We start from the raw sequence: 26,226 nt of genomic DNA, 5'->3' as shown, positions 1-26,226 counted from the left end.
AATAAAACGTGCCGCGATTTAATGCTTATTACAGATCAATCTCCTTTGATCCAACTGGCTCGTGCAATATTGAATGACAAAGAAACAACGGCCTAACATTACACAGAGATGGCTAGGATATTATGGGGGGCGAACTTATATAAAGACGCCATAGTGTATTACACCCGGACAATACGGCGTCTTGATGCTATGTGCAATGTAACCCATTTAGCAGATTATTTGTTTGCAAAGCGACTAAGTTGCACGAAACACGTTGCGTGCACTTGTGGATATCAAACAAGCCACCCTTGTGTTACACTTTCCGTAAACGTCGACATTTTGCTGGGTGAAGGATTTCACTTGATACAGGAAGCTATAGATGATGCTTTGATCACGAAACGAACCTGCAGGTCGTGCAAAACTGTGAGGGAAGATGTAATAGAATGCGATACTCATTTATTACTGGATTTGTCTGTAATTACAGATGAGAGCTATACCGTTAAAAAAAAGGCGACGTAGCACACACTCGATGCAATTTCATCGACAGTAAGATTGGGTGACAATACGTATATTATTGCCGGATTGGTGCATGACGCGTCTAGACATTACGTAGCGTATGCAAAGACTGGCTTGTACTGGTACAAGTACGATGAGATGCGCCGGAAGCGAGAGACAGTGAAAGCAGATGAAAACATCAAACCCCACTTGCTCGTACACGTTATGTCAAATAACATAACGTAGATAAGCGATCTTTGATGGAATACGCGACTATTCTACTTTTGACTACTATCTACTCTACTAATCTAATACCTCAAATTATTTACTCGCAATATAAATTAACATTAACTATTTTCTGACGTACCGATAATGACGAAATTTTCTGACCAAAAAGGGCAACGATAAAATTTAATGTAAACCTAATGAGAGCTCGTCATTTAAGTAAATGGATCAGAAGAGAGAAAATACGATTACATCCTAGGAAAATAGGGGTTGAAAAAAAATACAAAAAAAAAAGAAAAATAGAAACCATCTCTCACTACGTCGTTGGTTCTGGTGATACTACAAGTGAGAACACACCCGCGCAACCAATTTATTAAGTGTCCAACAAATTACTCTGGATACCAATTTCCACGTCAAACAAAAGGAAATATGAATACAAAAAATAACCGAAATTTGATTTTATCAATTACAAACAACTGGTCGGGACAATTTTCAAGGGCGGAATTCTTTGCCACCCACCTAGAAAACTCGAGAACTGTCGGAAAACTACACGTACTTTTATTTTTCTTCGTTCCAGAGGCCAACGTCCCACATCGGTAGGCTGTTTTGTTATAAATAATTAGTCGGAATAGTTTTGAATCGCAGAACTCTTCGTCACTCACCTGGAGAACTCGAGAACTGTCGGAATATTACTAGTCCTACGATTGACCGTCGTATTCAATGCCATATTACATCTTTGCTGCTGTATCGGACCATATCTTTGTTAACAATTGGCAATAAATATTCTGCATGCGAAGAACTCTTCGCCTAATATTCCGAATTACCGAGAACTTTTATAAAACATTTAGTTTTTCTATCTCAGGTACGAAGAAAAATGAATTTCGTATAGCGGATGCTAACTTCCAGTCGTAAGCATCTCATTTCTTTGATTTCGTTTTTTGAGGGTTAATTTTGCAGAACTATTGATATGATTCATCAGGAACTGTAGAACTCGAGCGGATGCGATAAGAACTCTATCGTTTTCATAGGGTGCTAGTGAATGAGATGCAAGGCTCACATACATAGTTATTGTCGGTATCAAGTCTGAAACGTGAAATGAGAAGTGAATATCAATAACTAAGGTGGTTTAACGCATTGCATCTCCGAGTGATACCGAGACAAATGATCGACACAAATATGTTCATAATACTCTTCATCATTACGGTGGTGGTATGTTATTTTGTTTGCGCGACGGTCGTTGGACAGCTTGAATATCATATTTGACGATCGACATGTCAAAGTCGTTCGCTATAGACAAACGGTTCGAAGCCATAAAAAAATCCCACCAGCAAGATTCGCCAGAGTGGAGTTTGTTTTCATCGGATAACATCGTTTGACGACAATGGCTTCATATTCAGGGGCCGAGTGTCTTTTTCTCTCACTATTGCTAAGCATTTTTTTCGCGTCGAGTGATGGTTACCTCGGTGGAACTACTCAACCGGAAGTGACTATTCCCCAAGGGACTCTGCAGGGAAAAATTATGACCACCACCCATGGCCGAAAGATTTCGGCTTTTCTGGGAATTCCTTATGCGCAACCACCGGTAAAAAATAAAAGGTGAGTGAAGTATATAAATTTAGTGTTCATTGATTCCACGATTTTTTTATCCGTGAATATGCAACTGACGTGGCATTTTTAATTAGCTACGAACTCATGAATTTGGCAAGGGTAGAAAGTTCCATCACCAAAAAGACTGCATTCATAGAATAATAACAAAATGTGTTCGTTTTATAGCTTCGAATAAAAAATAATGTCCAAGAAGTACAAATAAAATGAAAACATTTATGAACCGAACATTGAAGAGAATGCATACTGAAAGATTCGTAAAGAATTAGTTCAGGAACAGCACGGTCCATAATTCATTAAAATTGGCCCAATGAGTGTAACAATAAGATATGTATGAAAATGCTGTAAAAAGATCTGAAATCGTGTGATTATCGATTTTAACGCTTTCGGATACCATATTACATGAAAATACGAAGATTTTTGAAATTTTAATTCACTGTAATGGATCAACCATTACAAAGTTTGGAAGTCTGACCTTGGATTGGTTATCGGTGAACCAAAAACTTCCGCCTACCAATTCCTGCCAAAATCGGATTCTGTTTAGATTTTTTGCCACCATATTGGATTGCTATTTTGGATTTCGCAATCCGACTACAGATTCGTGATTAGCCACCTGACAAATCGACAAGTACCGATTTTGATCGAAATTCAAATGACTTTCGTTGTTTTTCACATTATTGAATTCATCAAATTTGAACTTCGCAAATCTGACCTTAGATTCGTGATAAGCGACTCAGAAAAACCTCTTTATACCAATTTCCATTCAATTCCATTCTCCAACTCTAAAGATATCATAATTTTTATTTGATGTTTCGTAATTTTGTTACTTGAATAATAGAAAAAGTACTGACCCGATAAAAGCCAATATCTTAGCAGTTCTGTATTTAGAAAAGCCGCGTCGATGAGACCAAAATCATTGGAATCCGGTAAATCGTTCGGGAGATATCGTTGGGCAAAGAAATTAAGCACATACACATATACGTACGTACTTACACTTCGGGTGTGAAGCTTCTCTTAACGGACATCTTCCAACAATGGATTCCTCTTTACAACCGACTGTCTAAAAATTGCCAGAACTACAATTTAGATGTTAATATTGTTCTGAATAGCAAACACTATTCAATAGATAGACAATATTTTTAGTCACGAAGATGTCCGGTATTGGCAAGTTTTACTGTACTGAGAATAGTTGATTAGGCGCATTTTTGATTTATAGCAAGATCATCATTTGAAGAATCATTTTTTAGCCGTTTCTCATCGTTTTTACTTCTCTATTTTCAGCTTCCAACTATTCAATTGAGTTTGAATACTTTAAAAAACATTGTAATAATTATAATTACATAAATGTTATTCAATACTCTCGTACACTTGAAAACACAGTGTTTGTATAAACAAAATGGCTATCGAAAGAAGCAGATATACTTGAATAAACAAATTTTGCAGTTCCTTCTATTTCTGTGAGTGCGTGACATGACACTCACAATTTCTGTACAATACTGACAAACCTAACTCTGTTTCTATGTAATCTTATCTGGCGTTTGTCAGTCGAACTACGTGAAACTAAATATTCAATTATTTCCAACTAGTGGACGGGTTTGTTTGTTAAAATGGATCACATGGTTACAAACAGAAATTAATTCAACGGACTAGCGTGGCACGATTTTATTGGGTTCATAACAGGTCTGCTACAAATCTTGATATAAAAGTAAGCAAGGTACCGCTTGGAGTAATCGAATGTTAGACCGAATGTTAAACTCGCTAATTACACGATAAGAATTCTATGGGTACAGGAATACCAATGATGAATATATAATATCAACATTTAAAATAGCAAGATCTTGCGATAAGCAGACATACTATCGGTTGAAATGTTTGAACTGAAGAAGTTGCAGCCTTCCTCAACTCTCGTCATGAATCCGATAGCAAAAGTTCTCTGTGTATCGTAGATTCGCCAATCCCGTGCCGGCGGATGGTTGGGAAGGAATCCGAAACGCTACTGCCGACGGAAACTTCTGCCCCCAAATAAGTAGCAGAGACTATATCACTTCCGTTGGAGACGAAGATTGTCTAAACCTGAACGTGTTCACACCGCAGGTAATTATTCCCATCTAGTAAGGCTTGCTTATTTGCAGGCAAGCCGCTTGCTGTGCGAGAATAGAACCACGAGTTCAAAGTCCGAAGCTTGCAAAGCACACGTTACTGTACTTGTCTCTGGATTCTATACATATAGATGAGCGGCGGTAAGAATTCCTCGCTACTTCCGGTAATGGTATACGTTTTCGGTGGGAGATTCATGATAGGGTCTGCCAATTCATCGGTGTACGGTCCGCAGTACCTTTTGAACCAAGATGTAGTTCTCGTCACCTTCAACTATCGTCTGGGTGCTCTGGGGTTCTTGAGCACTGGCGACAAAGTGGCTTCCGGAAACTGGGGCTTAAAGGACCAGGTCCTTGCGCTCGAATGGGTGCAGCGTAACATCAGATACTTTCATGGTGACCGTGATCGAGTAACGCTATTCGGCCACAGCTCAGGGAGCGCTTGCGTTCACCTTCTGACGCTTTCGAAATTGACAATTGGTAAGATGGAATTCAGATTGAAGTCAAGCAAGGCTTGAGGTAATATTCAACAGACTTAGTCGATGAATATTGAAATCTTTTAACGGGATGACTGATATCACATTTACAATAATCGGGAGAATGTATTCTATCTTTACGTCAAGTACGACGTACTCAAATATTGTTTTTCCATCAATGAGTTGATGAAGATAGTTAGAATCAAATGCTGAAACGTGGCGTAATCAATTCACGACATTACAGGGCTTTTCCATAAGTTCATCATGCAGAGCGGATCTAGCCTTACGCTATCGGTTTACAGACCCAGGGCTGTCTACGCAAAGCACGCGTTCCAACTCGGCGACTACGTTGGTTGTTTCAATGACACTTCGGATTCCCTCGTCAACTGTTTGCGGAACAAAAGTGTTTTGGATATTACAGCCGTGTATGCACGGTTTTACGTGTGGCATCATGAACCATTCATCACATGGGCTAGTACCGATGAGCCAGATATCAAGGGGGCTTTCATAACAACCAGCCCTGCAAATATAGTAAGAGCTGGTCAGATTCGTGATGTACCTTGTATCATGGGTCTCGTTGAAAATGAAGGTGTAGGGACTACTATAGGCAAGTGAATGCAAATTTTTTGGATCGATCATTTCACCGCGAATCATGAGTATATCATGGCTGATTTCCATAGTAAAACCCAGAAAGTGAACAAAACGGCAGAAAACAAGTCGTAAAAACAGTACAGTAATTCCCCGCAGTAGTCAACCCATCGGCACCTTTAAGCCCCTGAATAGTCCGCATATCCACCCCGATAGGTGGAACTCACACATACATAGTCTAGTAGGCCGTGCATGCGCCACCGACGCCAAGATCCAACCAACAGCAAATCATGCTGAATATATGAATACATTATGCAACAGCGAGAGCAAAGAGAGGAGTACAGTTAATTTCATGGGTGAGTCGGGAATAACAGTACATTACGTGACAAGTGCAGGGTCACCTGCCCGCACGAGTTATGTATACTATTTTTTGCCACAACTTGTGGTAAGTTTGTGATAAGATCTGTTAAAAGTGGTATTGGTACACAAAGAAAAGGTAATATAACCTTTTGTAATCGATGTGAGTAATCCGAGCATCGCATTCGCTCCATAGCGCCGTGAGTGTTTGCATTGATTATAATCTGGTAAATACACAGTGCGCAGGAGTAATTTATTACAATTTTAGAGAACGTTGTAAAGATAACATTCACTCACCGCACGTTCCGCAGGCACGATAAAACGAACTTACCGCACGCTTCGTCAAAAACATATTTACCTACTCACTGCAGCAAATGGTTGAATGAAAATAAAGAAAGGACGGTCATGGAATATGAGTGAGGGAAGGTCAGTTGTTCAATTCGTATTTCTTGCTATTATACTGAACTCCAACTCCGTCCGAGGTGTTACGAAATCATCAAAAGTATGTTGCAATCTGCAGAATATTGAACCTAACCTAACTTGACCTCACCTTGCCACTTGTTCTCGAAAAAGAATGAAATTCTCATGAATATCAATTATTTTATAAATTATTGTTAACATATGCGGTTTCCAAACGCAAAGATCATACCACGATATGCACATCCGTATGAGCATACGCTTCTCGTTTCATCCCGCGCTCATTTATCGATTGCATCTTCTTCGTTTAACCCAGTCAAACACTTGTATTATACTCAATATATATATTTTTTCACTTTCTCTTTAAAATTATAATTCCAGTTTATTAAAAACTTTATATTGTCATTTAATTATTTTTCGAACGAATGTTTCTCGTCATTTGCAGTACGAGTGAGGCAAAACAGGAAAATAGAAAAAGGCTGACCATCGATGAAAAAGTAACAATTATTATCAATCGGTTGAATACCGGTGAGTCGGGCCATAGACTTACGCATGATTATGGTATTGGCAGGTAGACTCTAACGAAAATGACGAAGAATAAAGAAAACATAGTTCAGTATACTTCAAGATCAGCATGGAAGTACAAAGAAGAAGAAAATTACAAACGTCGAAGATAGTGGTTTTGAAAAGGCAATTTACAGACGGTTTGTGCAACAGAGAACCTTCGGCAAACCTCTCTCACAGGCGATTTAAGCCGAAAAAGTTTTAACATTTAACTAAAAAATTTTTGCTGCAGAATCTAAGTTTAAGGCGAGTAGTGATTTGCTCAATCGTTCTAAGGAAACATCACGGCATTTATAGTCTCACGATTCATAGTGGGATGAAATCCCGAAAAAGGAGAGTGAACCTGAAATGAACTTCGATCCAAATGAAGCCCTGTTTACACAGGTTTTTGAGGTCGCTGATTATGAACCCGAAGTCAAAAATACTGTAAACAAATGGCGGACACGATATGGAGGACATATTTGGTAGAATGATATTAGATTTCGAAGATGATAGTTATACAGGGGTTTTTGACGTCATTGATTACGCATTCATCCAAATATACTTATCAAGAAAATGAATGTCACGTGGCATAAAATTAAGAAACGAAGGAATAATATCCATCTATATCATATAAAATCCCAACATCGATACTTTTAAAAAAATTATGTATGGAAACGTAAAAAGCATTTGCTATTTCAGCAAAAACATCGTCAAACGTTTCAAATATCACAAAACAAATTAATGGAATTCAATTTCCTCGTCAGACTCGTCCTCAAATTCAGATTTACTTTCAGCAGTAGATTGACTTATTGTAGGTGGGATTAACAATTCTACAGTTTCCACAGATACACTGCGTATTTTTCTGGGGTAATGTTTGTACACTCGAAATGTATGGATCAGATGTTACCATAAGCCGATTAAAAACATCTTCCATTATTTCGGAATCTTCTCGAATACTTTCGATGGCTTTGTTTTTAGCTTCTTAAGCATCTTCGGATAGTTGGCCGTTGGAAAATAATGCATGAGCTATTATTTGTAGAACATGAACTAGTAGTTTGTGCATCCAGGTAGATGTCAGTGCATTGCAAACTTTCCCATCCGTCATCGTTAACATCATTTTAAAGTCAACCGAGAAATCGTTCTGATTTAGTATTGTTTCGTAGAGAACAAGTGTGTTTATCTGATTGTCGACGTAGCGTTCTTCGTTTCACAGTCAATTCTGTGTTTTCTTCCACAAACTGTAATCTTAACGGTATACAAGTCAAAATTTTGCATTCGTTTTTTCATCGACAGATACGAGTTGTATTGGCACGGCTGAAGTAAAAACACAGTTGAATACGATGTGTTGTCGTCTTGAAACTTTTGTTTATATGTACACTTTGTCCAGAGTTTCGATCGTAGCCCCACTTGCGAACAAGAGACATCTGCTTATCACTTCCGTCAGCAATACTCGAAATAACTTCACGTTGAAGTAATATAATACGCTGATCTGTATGATTCAGTGAAGCTTGTAACTGAAGTTTGCTTTGCTCTCTGCAATACTGATAGCTGTACGGGGTAGATAACACAGTTTCTTAGCTTCTGCCATTTTGGAATAGGGAGGAATACAAAAGTGCTGTCCGTTGTTCAGAGATCTCGGTTCTTGGTAGTCATTTTTTGACATTTTATGGTCCACCAGATAGGAAAGTGCAGCATCTGCGGATAATGTACTTTTGGGTGTTGTTTCTCAGAGCCTTTCGATACCTCGAAGCTTTCGTTAGACTCGTCAGTGTTGCATCCACCACAATTCGAGGAGCGAAGGCTCATTCGAACAGTATTTGATAACTTGTTCGTAGTCAACGTTTCACGGACTTTTTCGGTTTTCTTCCGTTTCCACCTTTGACTTAGGGACTAAAAGTCCTTCCAGGAGTGACCACTCTTAATGGTCAATGTGTTCTGAGATGTAGCAGGTACAGGAAAGGACACATAAAGCCATGACTCATATTTCTTGCATTACGTATTTTCTTCCCTACAAACCGACTGCAACATTGTTTTCATTTTAGTAAAAAATACTGAAAAAGGACTGCCTTATATGATCAGGTATAAGCACCGAACGGCCGCTCTTCTCGAAAATTTGCAATTTAAGGTTTTTGAATACAGTGGGTGGTCCGTCCCTTAAATGCCATCATTCGTGTATAGAGTTATACTTCACACTCGGTCTTGTAACAAAGCCGCGGAGAATTCAAGACTGATTTGCATATGAAAACTCGAAACATTTAACGTACACTATAATAAATGAGGCGAGATCTAACTTGTTGAATAAACTAAATTTTTCTAAAGCGATTTTCGTTTTATCTAGAAGATTGTTCTCTAATAATGAGGAGACAAAAACACGAAAACGTAATATTCATTCATATAATTCATGACAAATAAGACATTATTGCACATGCTGCTTCTCGAGAAATCTTGAACACGAATTATTGATAACATTTCTTATGAACAATATAAATCGAAAATAACCGTACTAGTTTGTTATGAAGAAAGACTCGGTGTATGTTAAGACTGGTTTTAGTTTCCTATGATACGTATTGAAAATTTCCCGCGACGCGCTGCGTACCCGTTCATACTGTGCACGAATTAGGAACAAAAATCGTTACAGCCAAAGAAGCATGTGCGAGCAGGCGATTCTTATGAAGTTCGTAAGCCAATAGACTCACTTATAGCTCTAAACTTAGATCGTTGAAGAATATGGTAGAAAATGGTACTTGTCATCTGTTTGAAAATTGAGGTCTATAGAATCATATCGTTTTCACGAGATCACCGAGTGTGGCCGTATTTTAGGCGGTCGAACATCAATTCCTGATTGAACTTATACAGAAATATTTTTTACACATCTCCAGGAGTCCAATCCATCTTGAAAAATTGAAATCGCACAATTCACACTTACAATATAAAATTTTGAAGTTGACTGCTTCTGCTTTGTGTTCTCGCGCGATGCGTGCACCCTCAATGACGGTCAACTTTTAACCGAAGTTGCGAGCCCGGTATAGAGGATACGCCTTCTGTTTTCGGGTTTTGAATGCACTCCTTATTGCTCCACCTGACGCTCGAGTCAAAATTTGCTGAATCGGATTTTCATTTTTCGAGATTTACTTCGGTTTTCAAGGACTTTGTCCCACTGTACGATGTTCTAGGGCATGAGGTGATAAAGGATCGTTTTACTATAATGGTATGCACCGATGCAAGTAGATCCCATGAAATTCCTCTTTTATTCATTGAATGATTTGAAAAAACCTTGGTGTTTCAAAAACGGTTTAAGTCTCTCTGTGATTTATAAGGGTCAAAGACATGCCTGGATGGACCGAGATCTTTTCCAAGTGAGGTATAGAGAGGTTTTCTACCCAACGTAAAAGAGAAACATGGATCACCGGTGAGATACCTTCTACTCCTTGACAATGCATGCTCCTTCTCATCCAACAATCGATCTCTGAACTAGCATAGACAATGCTTGCCAAATTATGTACTTGCGGCCTAACGTAACGTCACTTACCTGTATACAACCGATAGAACAGGGAGTAATTGTTAAAATGACAAAAATCTATAGAAAACAAGTGCTTTCGGAAAGTGTGCAGTTATTGGAAACGATATTAACTCGCTTAAAATTAATTTACAAGATTTGAAACCTTCTTATCGGACGAAAAAAGTTTCATTCAATTTGACCCAATGGAAATAACTGAATGTGTGATTTTCAACTGTAAAGTAAATGTATAATTATGATTTTACGTTAAAAACTACTTACTTCGATGACATTTTTTTATTGTACTCTTAGAATAAATAATGTTCCAATCAGATCTTGAGCAATTTCCCTACATATTTCGTTCGATGGAAAGTGTGACGGCTACGAAACTCAGTTTTGCGCATATTTCTAGTCGCGCGACTAAGCAGGGTGTCGGGGAAATCTGTACTGTAGAAGGAGAACGTATGCAAGAGGAAATTCGTTGACTATTGAGGGACTGACTACTGCGGTCCATTACTGCATTTTTCTCCGTACCTTTTATCGCCTCGGCAAATCAATTCAATCAATAGACGTACCATTAAGTATGATCATCATTTTTGTCATTAGATATTTATTTTCTCAGTGAAATGTTTTCTTTATTTCTCATACAATTGTGTTCCATTGAAGAATTTCATTCGAATTCTGGTAATTCCATTCAAACGTTCTATAATCTTTGTATAAATTGATTCGTATTGCTCATTTAGATAGATAGTCCGTACACGAGTTAAATAGTCAAGTGTTTACTGTTCATGCTTTTTAGAAATGTTGCAAATTGAACAAGTTATTCAATTTTGAAATGAAACTCATTAAAGCACATCCGACCATGCGTTGACGGACCTCCTTGTTCGTCACGTGGTGTTGTGACGTGAAGATTTGAACACGGCCTACGAAGGAAAGAGAACGAGATACGACAATTGTCAAGCCCATCATTCAAATGCAAAGGCCTGTAAATTTCAGATATTCTCGTGAATTCATTTTTGAAATGATCGCTGAAGCTTTTCGAGACAGACCGACAGACGGATCAACAACTCTCAAACAATCTATTTTTCCGATATCAAAGGCCCAGAAACGTAAAGATCCGTTGAAGTTAAAGACGGTTATTTTGGATCGAAACCAATACTTCTCTTACATTAACATAGCTGATGGAAATTAAAAAGTGGTGTGACATTGTTGGATCCCGTACGGCTGATTATATAAATTATTTAAAAATCAAATAAACAGAAAGTTGAGGCATGATTTTGAGGCTTTTAAAATTTGTCGGGTTCTCGCTCTTATTTTGATTATATCTAATCGTATAGCTAATTATTTGATCATTTTACTCGTTACACCAGGCTTCTATGAAAAGGAGGGTTGGCTCGAAGACTTTATGGAAAACTTTGATCATTTGCTGCCGATTTATTTGTACTGGTCGTATCAACCGGACTCTGGAGCCGCTTGGGTCAAGGCGGCCAAGTCGTACTACTTCAATAACATTGAAACAATGAATAGAAGTGAGGTGAGTAAAAAGATATTCAAATCTAACGTTTCGAATGAGATAAGCTTTCTTACTGCGTGCATGCACAGCTGTATAGGAGGGCTGGAAGCCATGAATGTTTCCATACTAAAGAGTTCTAGTGATTCGGTTTTATATTTACGATGTTCTTAATTTAATTTCTATTTTGAATCCTAACCATACGATGTCGCTGGAAAATCTAAATAGCTGAAAACTGGTCGCCAATTTCATTACCATATTTGATACAGATTTACAATTAGTTAGCACAATCATGGAGATTAGTCACTGCAGTCATGTTTCGACCTGAACGAATGATTTCTATCATCGTGTGAAATTGATTCTCTATGCGCAGATTATATCAGTTCCTTATATCTTATCAGTCTCTTAATTGAAAATTGTATTCCAGTAGCGTCGTTTAGCAGAAATTAATTGAAAATAATTGATTTCACAAAAAACTACAGGCTGTATGTAATACTTATGGGTGAAAAAAAGTTTTTGTTGTATCAGTTCTGATGATCGTTGCCTTAAAATGTTTTTTAATTATCCGTATCGTGCCAACTAAAGAATTGAATGTTTAGGTGATGCGCCATTTATGAATCCCTTTTCTTCCAGTTGCTGACTAATTTGACGTTACTCGTCGGTGATGCTTTGTTCACCTATCCGATGTACTCCTCCCTGCTATACCAGCATGCAGTGGCAGTAAATCCCCAATATTTGTACGACTTCAGATATCGGGGCACCTGGAGTAACACTTACGTTTACGGCAACACTTTGAAGGACTACGGAGTAACACACGCGGATGAGCTAGTTTACATTTTTCCATATGCAGACCACAATATCATGTTAGCTCTCAACAAAACCGCGAGTAAAACAGATATACAAATGAGGGAAATCATGGTACAATTGTGGACATCTTTTGCGACTCACGGGTTGGTTTTTTTTGATTATTATAATACCTGATGATACATACTATTCACAACTAATGTATGCGTTTGCAGTAAACCTTCAACCTTGTATTTTCGCGGAAACACAACGTGGGAGCCGTACTCGGAAGAGGACAATTTTCTTCGGATAGGAGACAGATCCGAAATCACGCTAGAGGTTGAACATTCAGTTTCAAGAGAGCGAATGCAATTTTGGGCCAATTTGGAAAGAAATACGTCAGAGGCAGAAACGATTGTGTCGATCCACTAACGCGCCATCGCTAGAATATTTATTTTATTATTACAGTCAATATCAGTAGACCGATCAAACACGGTATTCCCGCAAAAATGCCGCAAACATCGCAATTCATGATGAGATTTCGAAATATTGATGAAATCGACAACACGGTTATTCAGTGAACTTGTTCAAGATATTTTCGTATTTTGTACATCCTCTAAAACCCTACGATATTCGTGCCACGGTGATCTGATTTAGGTGCTATCCGCCAAACAACGTTACTGTCACCCTCGTTTGCATATTGGAGACATATCTTCTAACGCAGTGTTGTAACGAATTTTCGGAATATTTGTTCTTCGAAAATCAGTTGCACAGCTTTAGGAACATCTTGATGAAGAGTGGATGTATGGTGATGACTATTCAAGATGTTCCAAGCTTTCGGTTCTTGCCATCATGAATGCTTCTAGTCAGGAAACTATCATGCAGCGGCTGCTCGTCGTTTAAAATGATGTGGTGAAAGGTAGCCATAATACCTGTTTCAATTTTTCTTTACAGAAACATAGTTCTGGCATTGATCGCGAGATCACAATCAATGGTGATCTTTTGAATTGAATTGTCGATCAACTATTCTTTGCAACCAAGTCGTCTAGTTTGGTTCTCCCAATTTTTAAGCCTCATCTTCATGCGTTCTTGTACGTGTCAGAATTCGTTCACTTTATTCAAATAATTTCATTTGTAATGTGTTAGAAATAATCCGCTCAATTTGTTCAATTTCTCAAAGTACGCTGAACCACTATATACTGACATGCAGAAATAGCACTGTTACCTATAGGTTTTGGTATGTAGTATGCCTGTGGGTACATGCGTTTAGCGTTATTGTGAGCCATACATTGTCGGATTTATCACGTATCGAATGGATTCATGTTTCAGAGAGTATAAAGAATAAAACTGCGAAGTACAGAGTAACAAAATTGTTGAAAATTAATAATATTCTATTTTCGTAGTCGTAATTGAATTTCTAGTACGAAATTTTCGATTCCAGTATACTTTGTGACTCCATCTAGTACGGCGAAAAATTTCAGTCTGGTAACGCAACTGGGTGAAGCAACAAGTACACGCTTCGCGGATTGTACTTTGGTCCTTCTGCCTGTCAAAATCGTTCGAATTTGCTTCCAACGTTTAAAACTGAAGCAGAGAACCGTTCTCGCTGAGAAAGCAACGTGGATCCTTCTGTAATTAGTTTAATCGCATTCATTCATTTCTTGTCAGTTTCTTTACTTATTTTCGTGTCTTATGAATGCCTTCATGAGCTCGGGATGATAGCGTGGTCGCATGGGCCTACAACTCTCCTGTAGGATATACATGTAATTCTTTAGTGTACATAGTCTCTTGAGATTTTGCAGTAAAATACACAATATATATAACCGTTATTCAATATTTATTATGTATTTGATACAATTTTACACGTAAGTGCATAATAATAGTGCTCTCGATTAATTTTAAAAAAGTTTATTAAGAAACATTCGCATACGGATGGTTTCATATGGTACGGACTTTTATTCATTCCACCGGAACGTGGAGCCTAGGGTGATAATTATAGGATCAAACGAACTTACCTGTAAGTGAAGTTCGATCTTAATTGTATGTAGCGCCTCTTCCTCAAGATCAGAATGTAGTACCCCTACTATGCACCGATGTCGCCACAATCTTTATAGTTCAAGTTTTTTGTTCCGGTCCTATTCCATGTATATTCCGGTACGCAACTCATTCTTCTTCTTTGTACCGATCACGTCACACGTTCACTCAGAAATTGGAAAAGGAAAAAGAAAGAGAAATGGGAAAAAAGGAACACAGGCATTGATCGTCGGACGAAGAGGATCGAAAGAAACTACAAGATCGAGTCGAATGGCTGGAGAAACAAATCCAAAAGCAAATAGACGGAAACCACGAAGACAAGCGTAGTAAGTATTTGAGATTCTGCGTGGGACTCGATATTATACGAAAGGGAAAAATGTGTTTTTCTGGTCCAACCATATACCATGAATGTGTCACAACGATGTCTGTAACATAAACCCAATAAACCCAAATTCGCAATAAAATCCTACTGATTACATCTGTTTGTTATGTCTCACAACTACTCCAACCATGATCCACCAACAATTAAACCCAAAGAATGATTTATGTATGGATTCTCATCAACAAATGTGAAATTTTGTCGTTTTATTTTTTGTCAATGTGTTGCAGGCCGAATTTTGAGACTTTTTTTCAATTTGCAGGGAATTAATAGTAGAATCACGTCAATTTTTATCATAATAGTAGCAAAATATATGCACTACAAAATATATTTTTTAAAGGAAGATTCGATGATTAATAATAGGCTTTAGCATAAAAAAAGTTGCAAATATTTTTTCCATAAATGTTATCATGTTCCTGATTTTTCAGATTTTTCGGTCGCCTCTTAGTATTTAATAACCGCAAAAATCGAAAAAACACGTTTTTTCATCAGAAAAACCCCTCGGAATCTATGTAGAAGGCTGTAATTTTGCACAAAAATTTTTTTTTTAGGTGAGGAACTTGGGAAAAAATCGGTGCCACGAAATTCGGTAGAGGCAGATTTACAATTCTTATCCGGCTAGACCATTTGTCGTTTGGTAGTTTTTGATTTCATCAAAAGCAGCGCTGTTATCGTAAAGTTCCGAAGTGAAGTTGGTAAGAATTGACTATATATATGTATATAAACATCGATCGTGACCGAAATGAAATTGCCCCTCACCTGAAAGGGAGTATCGTTAAGCACGCGTGCCCGTGTTCATTATTGTGGAAAAGGTGTTAATCGTCGTCATTATATTAAGGTAGGAAATTAAATTGATCGCATATCACTTAGCAAAGATAACAGAAATATGATTCTTTTTATTGAGTATCTTTATGAAAAAAAAATAAGTAGGGGTTGAGGATCAACATAACCTCACAAACTTATTATAAATTTTTGGCGAAGACGACTTCACGAAAGAAAAAACAGATATTGTGACCTCTGCGAAATTATTACACGTAGACAGCCTCAATATTAATTTTTTCATTTAATAGAGTTGTTTGGGAAAAGTCCACTTGAAAATTTAAAGTGTCTCATTCTTGCTCTCGTGTGTGTTTAGCCTCCCTTTGAGTAAAATGAGTTGAACCATTGTCCGAATAATTAATTCAATTGAAAAGCTCCGATTTGTCGATAATATTAGGAATTGACGGTCCTTCATGCAATAATAAAAATGTGTATATCCATCTCGATCTAGTCTCCCCATCACTCGTCGGATCTTTGCGATATCAGCGCCGTTCAGCGTCAGCCAGCGCAAGCCTGATTGAACGAATTTTTGATGCCGGATCACATGTACGAAGATCGGACTCTTGTACTCTAGTCTCTATGCTAGAACCACTGTACCTCCGGAGACCGTAAGCGCACCCTGCGACGTAGATTGAAATAGCAAACTTGGACACTAAGCGTGCCTAGTTCCACCACCGTCTTTTCCGGACCTGTATGTAAGATCGTAGTTGTACTAGCGATGCCCACTGACATAAGCTAAAAATAATAGTTGCGTCGATTAATCGAGGTCAAAAAAATAATCGAAGAATACTCGAGTGAATCGGTAAAAATTACTTGATTATTTCGTATTATTTTAAAACTTTGCATATGAAACCAAAATTTCGCAACTTTCAGTAAGTTATCTTCATAGGGAAAAAGCTTTTCATAATTGATAGTTTCGTTCAAATTGTTTTTTATTTTCAGGTAACAATATTCATTTATCTTTCACTTATTATATCAAATGGGTACTTCGTGAGTAAGTAGTATAACAAGGCCGGTTCTGAATAGAAACACCTTCTTTACCGACCAAGCCGACCAATCCTCCTATACGTGCATCCCAGACGCAAACCCTTGAAGGTTACCCCACTCTCGTAAGATAAAATGTGCTCTGCCGACCGCTCGTCGGTAAGAAAATCTCCCAAATGATCATGATCGTCGGTAAAAAATGCCTCAAATTGCCGTGGTGTTACCCCTTGTGGGATAAATTGTGCTCTTTGTCGGTGAAGAAAATCATGCTCATCGAGCGGAATCGATAACTGCATTACCGAGCGTACTCCGTGAATCCTCAGGCGTTCCAGCGGAACCCGTGGATTCTCGAACGTTCGACCGAGAATCGTGGCATGTGTCAGGTTTTGAGAGCTTCCAGAAGGTTCGAGAAGATTCTCACGGCCTTGAACGAGTCTAGACTGACAAACAATTCGTCCGACGTGTTTCGAATCGACGGTGAGCGGCATACGGTCAAAGGATTTCGGTGCGACGTTGAATTCTGAAAGACCCGCTCTGGCCTTGAACGAATTTTAGACAAACAATACTCGGAATCGTCCGACGAAAACAATACTCGGAATCGTCCGACCGGTTTCGACTTGACGGCGAACGGCCTGCCGACAACGGATTGCGGTGCGACGTCGAATTCTGAAAGGTTCTGAAATTTGTATGCGGCTGCTTTGGTTTTTGGAAGATGTGAAACACCTCGTCGTTGCAAGACTGAAGAAAATGCTACGAAAAGTGGGAAGTTTAAAAGCAAACTGTGTCTTGTTTTGTAAATTCAATATAACGAAAAACGCTGAACTTGTTGAAGAAATGAAATATTTTAACACCAGAAACCAGATCATTCTCCAGCCAGCTGACATACACGGGTGGTTCGAAGAGAACGTAAAGCAAAAAGTGTTGGCCAAGGTGGAAGATTTTCAAGAGAGAGACTCTGGTTGGTCGCTGACTGAAATAATCAATCTGACTGTGAACATCAACAAGTACGTGCCACTACGAGGCGGTGGGTTCCCATACACACCACTATCCAAAGATATTCAAGACAAGAAGTCTGTCGTCAATATCCGTAACAGCGACTCGTATTGCTTTCTATGGTCGGTCACCGCAGCCCTCTTTCCAGCCAACATTAATCCTAGCGAAATCACTTCATATTCACATTTCAGCTCAGTGCTACAATACGACGGTTTGCATTTTTCAATGCCTTCAGACCAGATTCCAAGATTTGAGAAACTTAACAAACTTTCAATTAACGTTTATGGTATAGATAGTATGGAAAAACAAAAGCGCAGTGAAATTGTACCCATTTGTTTCAGCCGAAACAAGTCTGATAAACCTACAATCCATCTTTTAGTAATTGAGTCTGAAAACGACGATGACGATGATGGTATGGAAAATACTGAAAAGAATGTAACACATCATTTTGCATGGATTCGGAATTTATCGCGGTTGACAAGTTATCAAATTTCTAAAGATAAACATCGTACTTGGTTGTGCGATAGGTGTCTATCACACTTTCAATCTGAAAGGTGTTTGTTCGAGCACAATGTAGATTGCATGAATTTGAACAAAACCAAAGTTATCTTACCAACAGAAGCGGACAAGATTCTCAAATTTAAAAATTTTCAACACAAAGAAACCGTTCCGTTCTGCGTTTACGCAGATCTAGAATGTTTACTGTAGCCCACACATGAAAGTTTTGGGAAAAATAGAACAATTTATCAGAAGCATCTTCCGTATAGTATAGCTTACTATCTGCATTCTGCGTTTGACGATTCGCTTCCAAAATTCAAAATTAATCGCGGAGAAACTTGCATCCAATGGTTTGTGAATGAGTTAAAGGAATTGGCACATTCGTTAGAGGGATATTACAAGACTGTTGTACCGATGGAACCACTAAATTTCAATCAGATTAACGTATTTTATTTATCGGTGGTCTGCCATATTTGTGAAAAAGCGTTTACACCCACAGACGTGAAACATCGGGATCACTGTCATTTCACGGGAAAGTACCGTGGCGCTGCTCACCGTAGCTGTAATCTAAATTACCAAAATTTGCACACTATCCCAATGATATTTCACAATCTATCGGGTTACGATTCGCATTTTCTGATCAAAGCCCTGGCAACGTCATTCGAAGGTACTGTTAAACTATTACCTGTTAATAAAGAAAAGTACATTTCCTTCACTAAATTCGTTAAGGGAACGGATGTAACGTTCCGTTTCATAGATTCGTACCGTTTCATGCCTAGCAGCCTCGATAAATTATCATCGTATCTGGACGATTGTCAAAAAACAATAACACGTAAATTCTGCAGTAGCTTGAACAAATTTCGGTTATTGACTAGGAAAGGTGTCTTCCCGTACGAATACATAGACAGAATACAGAATACATAGAAGCTCGAGGAGAAACATTTACCAGTCAAAGAACAGTTTTATTCAAAATTGAATGACCGGAACATATCAGACGACGATTACGCACACGCGTGCAACGTATGGCAAACTTTTAGCGTTCAAACTTTGGGAGAGTATTCGGACTTGTATTTACAGACGGACGTGTTTTTACTGGCTGACGTTTTTCAAAATTTTCGACAGAATTGTTGGACGACGTACAAACTGGACCCATTACATTACTACACAGCGCCCGGTCTGTCGTTGGATGCAATGTTAAAATGTTTAGGCATCGAACTCGAGCTTCTCACCGACATAGACATGGTTATGTTTATCGAAAAGGGTATTCGAGGTGGTGTGTCACAGTGTTCGAACAGATACGCAAAGGCCAACAATAGATATATGGGAGAGGTATTCGATCCTGAGGTCGAAGAATCTTATCTCATGTACTTTGACGTTAATAATTTGTACGGTGCTGCTGTGAGCTTTGCTCTGCCATACAGTTCCTTCATGGTTATCAGACTTCGGACAATGCGACGTTCTTACCATCTCGGACGATGCGGAGTTTGGTTACATACTGGAGGTGGATTTGGAATATCCTGAGGAACTGCATGAAATTCATAAGGATTTACCACTGTGTCCGGAGTACTACATACCTCCGATCTCGAATAGTAAGCAACCGAAATTGACGCCCACGCAACTTTCCAAGAAAAACTACGTTGTTCACTATAGGGTTTTGAAACAATGCTTACAATTGGGCTTAAAATTACTCAAAATTCACAGAGTTCTCAAATTCAGACAAACCCCGTGGCTCAAAAAATACATAGATTTGAATACCGATTTGCGGAAAAAATCTCATAACGAATTCGAGAAAAATTTTTACAAACTGATGAACAACGCAGTTTTTGGTAAAACAATGGAAGACGTGCGAAAGTACAGAGATGTTCGATTGATCACCGAATGGGATGGACGGTACGGTGCCAGAGCTACCATAGCCAAGCCTAATTTTCACAGCTGCACCGTTTTCGACAAAGAGATGATTATCGTCGAAATGAGTAAGACGAAAGTCAAGTTGAATAAACCATTGTATGCAGGTTTCTCCATCCTGGATCTGTATAAAACATATATCTATGATTTTCATTATAATTATATTAAGCAGAAATTTGGCAACCGAGCAAAATTAATGTATACGGATACCGACAGTTTGATTTACACTTTTACCGTCCCCGACATATACGAACATATGAAGGAGGACTTGCATAAATTCGACACGTCTGATTATCCGCTTGACAACGCTTATGGAATGCCTCGAGCGAACAAAAAAGTTCTCGGTTTGATGAAAGACGAGAATAACGGCAAAATAATGTTGGAATTTGTAGGATTACGAGCTAAATTGTACGCATTCCGAGTCTTGGGAGATGAGAAAGACAATAAACGTGCCAAAGGTGTTAGAGGATCAGCGTTGAGAAAAATAACTTTCAACGATTATTTGGAATCTGCGTTGAAACGTGAAAATTTGTCCGCAAATCAGCATTTGATATTGTGTCGAAAGCACAAGGTATACACCGTAGAACAGCAGAAAGTGGCACTGAGCTGGAATGACGACAAGTGGATCGTGTTTCAAAACACAACTGACACGCTTCCGCGGGGTTACACGCCTGCATCTCAGCTTTGTAATTACCGTTTCGTAATCTATGTAGGACTTAATTTATAACTGTACCATAATGTATAGAATATTATTATGTAGGACTTAATTTCTATAACTGTACCATGATGTATAAAATATCATTATTATGTAGGATGGTGAATAAGAACGCTCCGAAATATGAAAAATTGTACAACGATGCATATGTATGTCGATTGTCTAAAAAATAAAGATGCATACTTGTTATGTGTCGGGTATGAAATAAAGAGGCACACACGTTTTTACAAAAAAAAAATCATTTATTCAAATGTTACATGTCCGATTCGTTTATCCAACTGTTGTGTGTATTGTCAAAACCTAACCATTTAACATATATTTTTCTTCCACGCTTCTTGAGCACCTTCTCCACCAGATAGATATCCGGATGTTTAACCTTGAGGAGCTCTTGTTCGTAGAAACCGCCAGCGATAGGTTGATCTCGGTAGTCTTTGAGCTTGTACGTCACAAGATGAGTATTTTCCACTCGACTTATCGTGAATATTTCGGTCGTCTAATTGGGAGTGTAACCTTTCTCGAAGACATTTTTGAATTTGCTGATTCGAACTTTGTCGCCGGATTTGAATTTTGCCGATATGGTAGGTATCGCTCGAAGCCCTCCGTACGCCTGACGTAATAACAGCCTTTCGTTTGCAACGGTGACATCCGACGGTTTCATTCTTATGGTTCGGTGTTTGGTGTTGTTGTAAGCCGAAACCAAATCAGATAAGATACCGAGCCACTTGTAGCTTCCTTGCATGCTGAACCGTGTCCACATTTTACCTTTCAGCGTCCGATTGAAACGTTCACAGATCGGAGCCTTCGAATTACTGTACGTGGAGTAAAGTTTGATTCCGTAACGTGTCATAAGCGATTCAAATTTCGAGTTGTAAAATTCCGTTCCTCTGTCGACGTGTAAGTTTTTCGGTACCCGTCCTTGGAGAAGCACAGATTTCATTGCCTTCGTAACATCATCTCCAGACTTGCTCTTTATCGGTATAGCCCACGCATACTTTGAAAAAATATCAATGACTGTGAGCATGTACTTGTAGCCTTTGTTTTGTCCAGCGTACGACGTCATATCAACAAGATCCGCCTGCCGGGTCTCGTCGATGCCGCGCACGTCTACACGTCGACGCGGGTGATTCCGGCGTGCAGGCTTATGCAATTCCGTCACCAGTGCTTGCTTTTCCTCGTTCATATTCTAACGCTCTGAGTCTGGTGTCCAGCTTGGAAATGATTTCTGCGTTTCGAATCGAAAAGTCTCTGCCTGTTTTAAAGTCTGTGTAGAAGGTATCCAAGGCTTTCTCCGTGGTGATCTCCAAAGCTTTGATCATTTGATCAAGGTTGTCGATTTGTTTTTGCAGCATGCCGAATTTTCGTCTTAAGGTTTTTAAAGTTACAGCATTGTTCGGCTCTGCGGGGTCTGCGACATTGCACAGTCTCTTGTTCCGTATATCGTAATGCTCGTCCGCTGTTATTTGAAACCCGACACCCGGAGGACCGCGAGTGCTCGCAGCTGTGTTTTTATTCAGCTGACGTCCAAACACGTCGACGCTCATCTCGTAAATGATTTCTAGAGTCGACGAGAATTGGCTAATAAATGATTCCGAATTCCCGTAATTCTTCCAGAATCGACATGATTTCATTGTTGTGACTTCTATTCCCGGCCGCTTGAGATGCCATAAGCAAACGAAGACGTTCCATCAGCTCGTTAGCGTCGTCCCAGAAAATATAATCTGTTTTAACACCTTGTCGAGTAACCCAAGCCTGAGGTAGCAGAACATCTTTGTCCGTACGCTTCGACATCTGTGACGATGGTGATGCGTCTTTGCCTGACGTAGAAATATTGAGCAGTTCACAATTAAATGCTTGAATTTGGCGCTTTGAGCGTTTCGGATAGGCTCGTTGGCGCTATAGTACTTTCTGTGAGCATTTGTTGCGAGAAGGATATTTCTGTAATTCTCCCTGTCGTTGCGGGTAACGTGAGCGCTGTTGGGCATCTTTTTAAACAGCAGCTCCAGCAGTCCTTGAGTTTTCGGATAGAGCGTGCCGCCTATGCGAACGGAATCGCGCTCGAAGCTTATCGGTGAGTCACCAACCATCAGCCCGGCAGTAGAAAGACTCCGTACCCCGTACACGGTATCCAACTCGTGCTGTCTTTGTTTATCATTGAGCATCTCAAGATATTCATCCTCTGATCTCACCGACGATTCCGTGACAGTTTGATCCTCTTTCTCTGCAGTTGCAAAAGAATCTTCCATTTCGTTCTTCGGCTCATCCTTCGTTTCAGTTTTGAGTTCTTCCTTCACCTCTTCCTTGACAAGTTTCGTGCCTCGAGAAACATTGACTAATTCCTGCAGCGGGGTTACCACAGGTTTGAAGACATCCTTTATTGTTTCCTGCAGCGACTCTTTTCCCGTCTTGAGGATTCTGTGCTTACGACGAATCGCATTACTCGCTTGAGCGATACGATGCAAGACTTCTTTTTCCTCACGAATTTCCTGCATGTTGACACAACTAGTTCTGGAAAGCTACTGTTTCGTTGCCTTCGAAGATTGTGTATTTTATCCTCTTGTCATGTTTATAAAATTGTCAAATCCCCTCCTATACCGACCATTACCGAACTCTCTACCCTTGTTGATCACTACGAACCCATATTTGTCACCGTTTCAACATGCCGCACACAAGTCTATAAGCTCTACGTACGACACATCGGTGTTTACATGATCGTTGTACACATGTCTCAGGTTCATCGCGTCTTGTTTAAATAAGACCAGCAAGTTGGTGTTGTCGCGCACGAGATGCTTAGGGATTCGAGCGTACGTCTGACAAAGATAAAAACAGTCTACATCGTGATGTCTATCCACACAAAAGTACCCGCGTATGTTATCCTGCTTCCGCACGCTACGTCATCGAATATCGTGATCGAGTTAGGTTGCGTCTCGTTCGGTGCAATGACGTGCTCATGCTCGTTAAAGGGGTAATACTCAATACCGTCGACATTTTCGAGCACTTGACTCAGAAACTTGTGTTTCGGTTAATTGAGAGATTTTGAGTAAACGTACAGGTTTTCGAATCTCAAACCGTTCGGATGCGTTATAAGCGCAAATTATGCGTTGGTTTTGCCACAGTTAGATGGTCCGCAGAATACCGCACGTACACTACTCGGCAACAATTTGCCATGATGTTTCTTCTGTTTTGTACTCTGCTGCGTAAATTTGTCAAAATTCATCACAGGCAGCTTGGTCGATTGTGTCTCGAACCTCATCTCGAACATAACTGGCTGGATTTTCTATAAATGCATTGTTTATAATAACTTTCTCTCAGTCGCAGAGCGGACATGATTGTGCACACACGTGATCGTAAGCGATCGTCAAAAAAGGCTCGCGAGAGGCGATTCCGGTATCAATCCTCTCGATGTAGCGTGTAAGGAACACGATATAGCGTATTCGAAAAATCGTGAGAACCTTGAAGCCAGAAGCGTTGCGGATAAAATATTAGCCGAAAAAGCCTGGCAACGGGTTCTTCGCAAAAAAAAAAAAACTCAATGTGAAGCTACCACGCCCAGCGTTGACCAACTGGGATTTGCTGAAGTATGCAAAAATCATGAAAATTCCATACTTCCGAGGTGTCTTTATGCGCAACGAAATGCCCAAAACCGGACCGCGTAAAAACGAGACAGGTGTAGTCAATCTCGACGATAAAGATGGCCCTGGGACACACTGGGTTGCATATAAGAAACGCGGCAGCGATGTAGTTTACTTTGACAGTTTCGGTCATTTTCAACCTCCGTTAGACCTCGTGAAATATCTCGGTGTTGGTAGCGCTAAGTACAACGACGAAAGGTATGAGGATTACGTTACATTCGATTGCGGACACTTGTGTCTGAAATTTCTAAGCGATGAGCTACATAAACATGACGCGTAATTTAATAACGTCAGTCGAGCACTTGCTGTCATGGATGATTCGTTTACATTAACGATATCAGGAACGTCTTCGATTCTCGAAGCGCAATATTTTCCTCCGATCGAACTTGCTCTGAGCAAAAATTATGTTCTCGGTCTCGTTGAACTGTTGACCTTCAATTCCATTCCCAACGTTGATGTCGGTCATAATAAAATATACGTAGCCGATAAGGTAGTCACTATATCCACTGGCAGCTACGAAATTGAGGATATTGAAAAGTATGTTCAAGACGCGTTAAAAAATACCAACATTGAAATCAGCATAAAGCCTAACAATAATACGTTATGCAGCGAAATCAAATGTAACCATATCGTAAGTTTAGAACCTGACGATTCTTTTGGTCAGCTTCTCGGATTTACACCGCGCGTATTGACAGCTAACCAAACTCACCATTCGGATATGCCTGTAACTATTCTCAAGGTCAACGCGTTGCGAGTCGAATGCAGCATTACAACGGGCGCCTACGTTAATGCAGATAAAGTGCATACTATTCACGAATTTTTCCCTACCGTTCCACCGGGATATAAGGTCGTGGAAGTGCCGTCGCACGTCATTCACCTTTCGATCACCGTCAAGACCATAGATCACGTACAGCTTCGGTTAGTCGATCAAGACGGAGATCTGGTTAATTTTCGCGGAGAAGTTATAACTGTGAGACTGTACATCAAATCGCAATCAAAGATGGGTATTGTATATAACAGATTGTCCAAAAAGAGTTATATTAGTCAGTCAGCATGTTCCGATCAAGTCAGTCATCGATCGATTCCCGAACCGCTAACACGTGGAAACGGGGAGTTCCCGAAGATAGCTTTGGGTCTAAAGCTGACACCTCTTGGAAAAAGAATTTCCGACAAATAAAACTGCCATTCTGCTGTTTCGTTGTATGCTACGTACCATGGATGAGGAAATCTTGAGCATTCCAACACCTGTCGTATTTGACGAATCAATCGCCCACCAAGAAATACACGCACACAAACCGTACGCATCGTCAACTTTCAACAACAACGATGAAATCCGAATCACCGTTCAGCATCAGGATTTATGCGTTTTACCGAGCAAGAGTTCGCTGCATATCTCTGGAAAATTGCTTAAATCGGACGGCACTGCAGCAGCGATCACAACTTTAGTCAATAACGCCATCTGTCATTTGTTCGAAGATGTACGGTACGAACTAAACGCTGTAGAGATTAATAAATGTAAAAACGTTGGTCTGACCAGCCTGCTGAAAGGTTTCAGTTCTCTCAACCCTCGTCAAAGTTGGCTTATGGAAAATGCTGGATCGCTCGATATTCAGGAAACGAAAAAAATAACTGATGCCAATGGCAACTTTGACGTAGTAATCCCCTTGAGCATGATATTGGGCTTCGCTGAAGACTAT

At 39.5% G+C, this 26,226-nt stretch overlaps 2 protein-coding genes across 4 annotated transcripts in view; one reads left to right on the top strand and one right to left on the bottom strand.

Moving 5' to 3' along the window:
• LOC124299284 (flotillin-2) overlaps nucleotides 1-26,226 on the bottom strand; it is a 510,013-nt gene that overhangs the window by 94,615 nt on the left and 389,172 nt on the right. The window lies entirely within an intron of this gene.
• LOC124299275 (esterase E4-like) overlaps nucleotides 1,818-26,226 on the top strand; it is a 47,640-nt gene continuing 23,231 nt past the window's right edge. The window contains exons 1-7 of one of the 3 annotated variants that reach the window (XM_046752374.1): nucleotides 1,869-2,295; nucleotides 4,251-4,398; nucleotides 4,535-4,880; nucleotides 5,121-5,483; nucleotides 11,651-11,814; nucleotides 12,424-12,740; nucleotides 12,810-14,309. In XM_046752374.1, coding sequence (XP_046608330.1) covers nucleotides 2,081-2,295; nucleotides 4,251-4,398; nucleotides 4,535-4,880; nucleotides 5,121-5,483; nucleotides 11,651-11,814; nucleotides 12,424-12,740; nucleotides 12,810-13,005 — 1,749 coding nt within the window. In that variant the 5' untranslated portion in view covers nucleotides 1,869-2,080 and the 3' untranslated portion in view covers nucleotides 13,006-14,309. Of the gene's footprint in view, nucleotides 2,296-4,250; nucleotides 4,399-4,534; nucleotides 4,881-5,120; nucleotides 5,484-11,650; nucleotides 11,815-12,423; nucleotides 12,741-12,809; nucleotides 14,310-26,226 lie in introns of those variants that run through there. The other 2 variants (XM_046752375.1, XM_046752376.1) reach the window with 2 other exon arrangements.

The sequence above is a fragment of the Neodiprion virginianus genome, chromosome 2 (genome assembly GCF_021901495.1).
Source record: "Neodiprion virginianus isolate iyNeoVirg1 chromosome 2, iyNeoVirg1.1, whole genome shotgun sequence".
NCBI lineage: Eukaryota > Metazoa > Arthropoda > Insecta > Hymenoptera > Diprionidae > Neodiprion > Neodiprion virginianus.
This window is presented reverse-complemented; position numbering and strand designations above follow the sequence as displayed.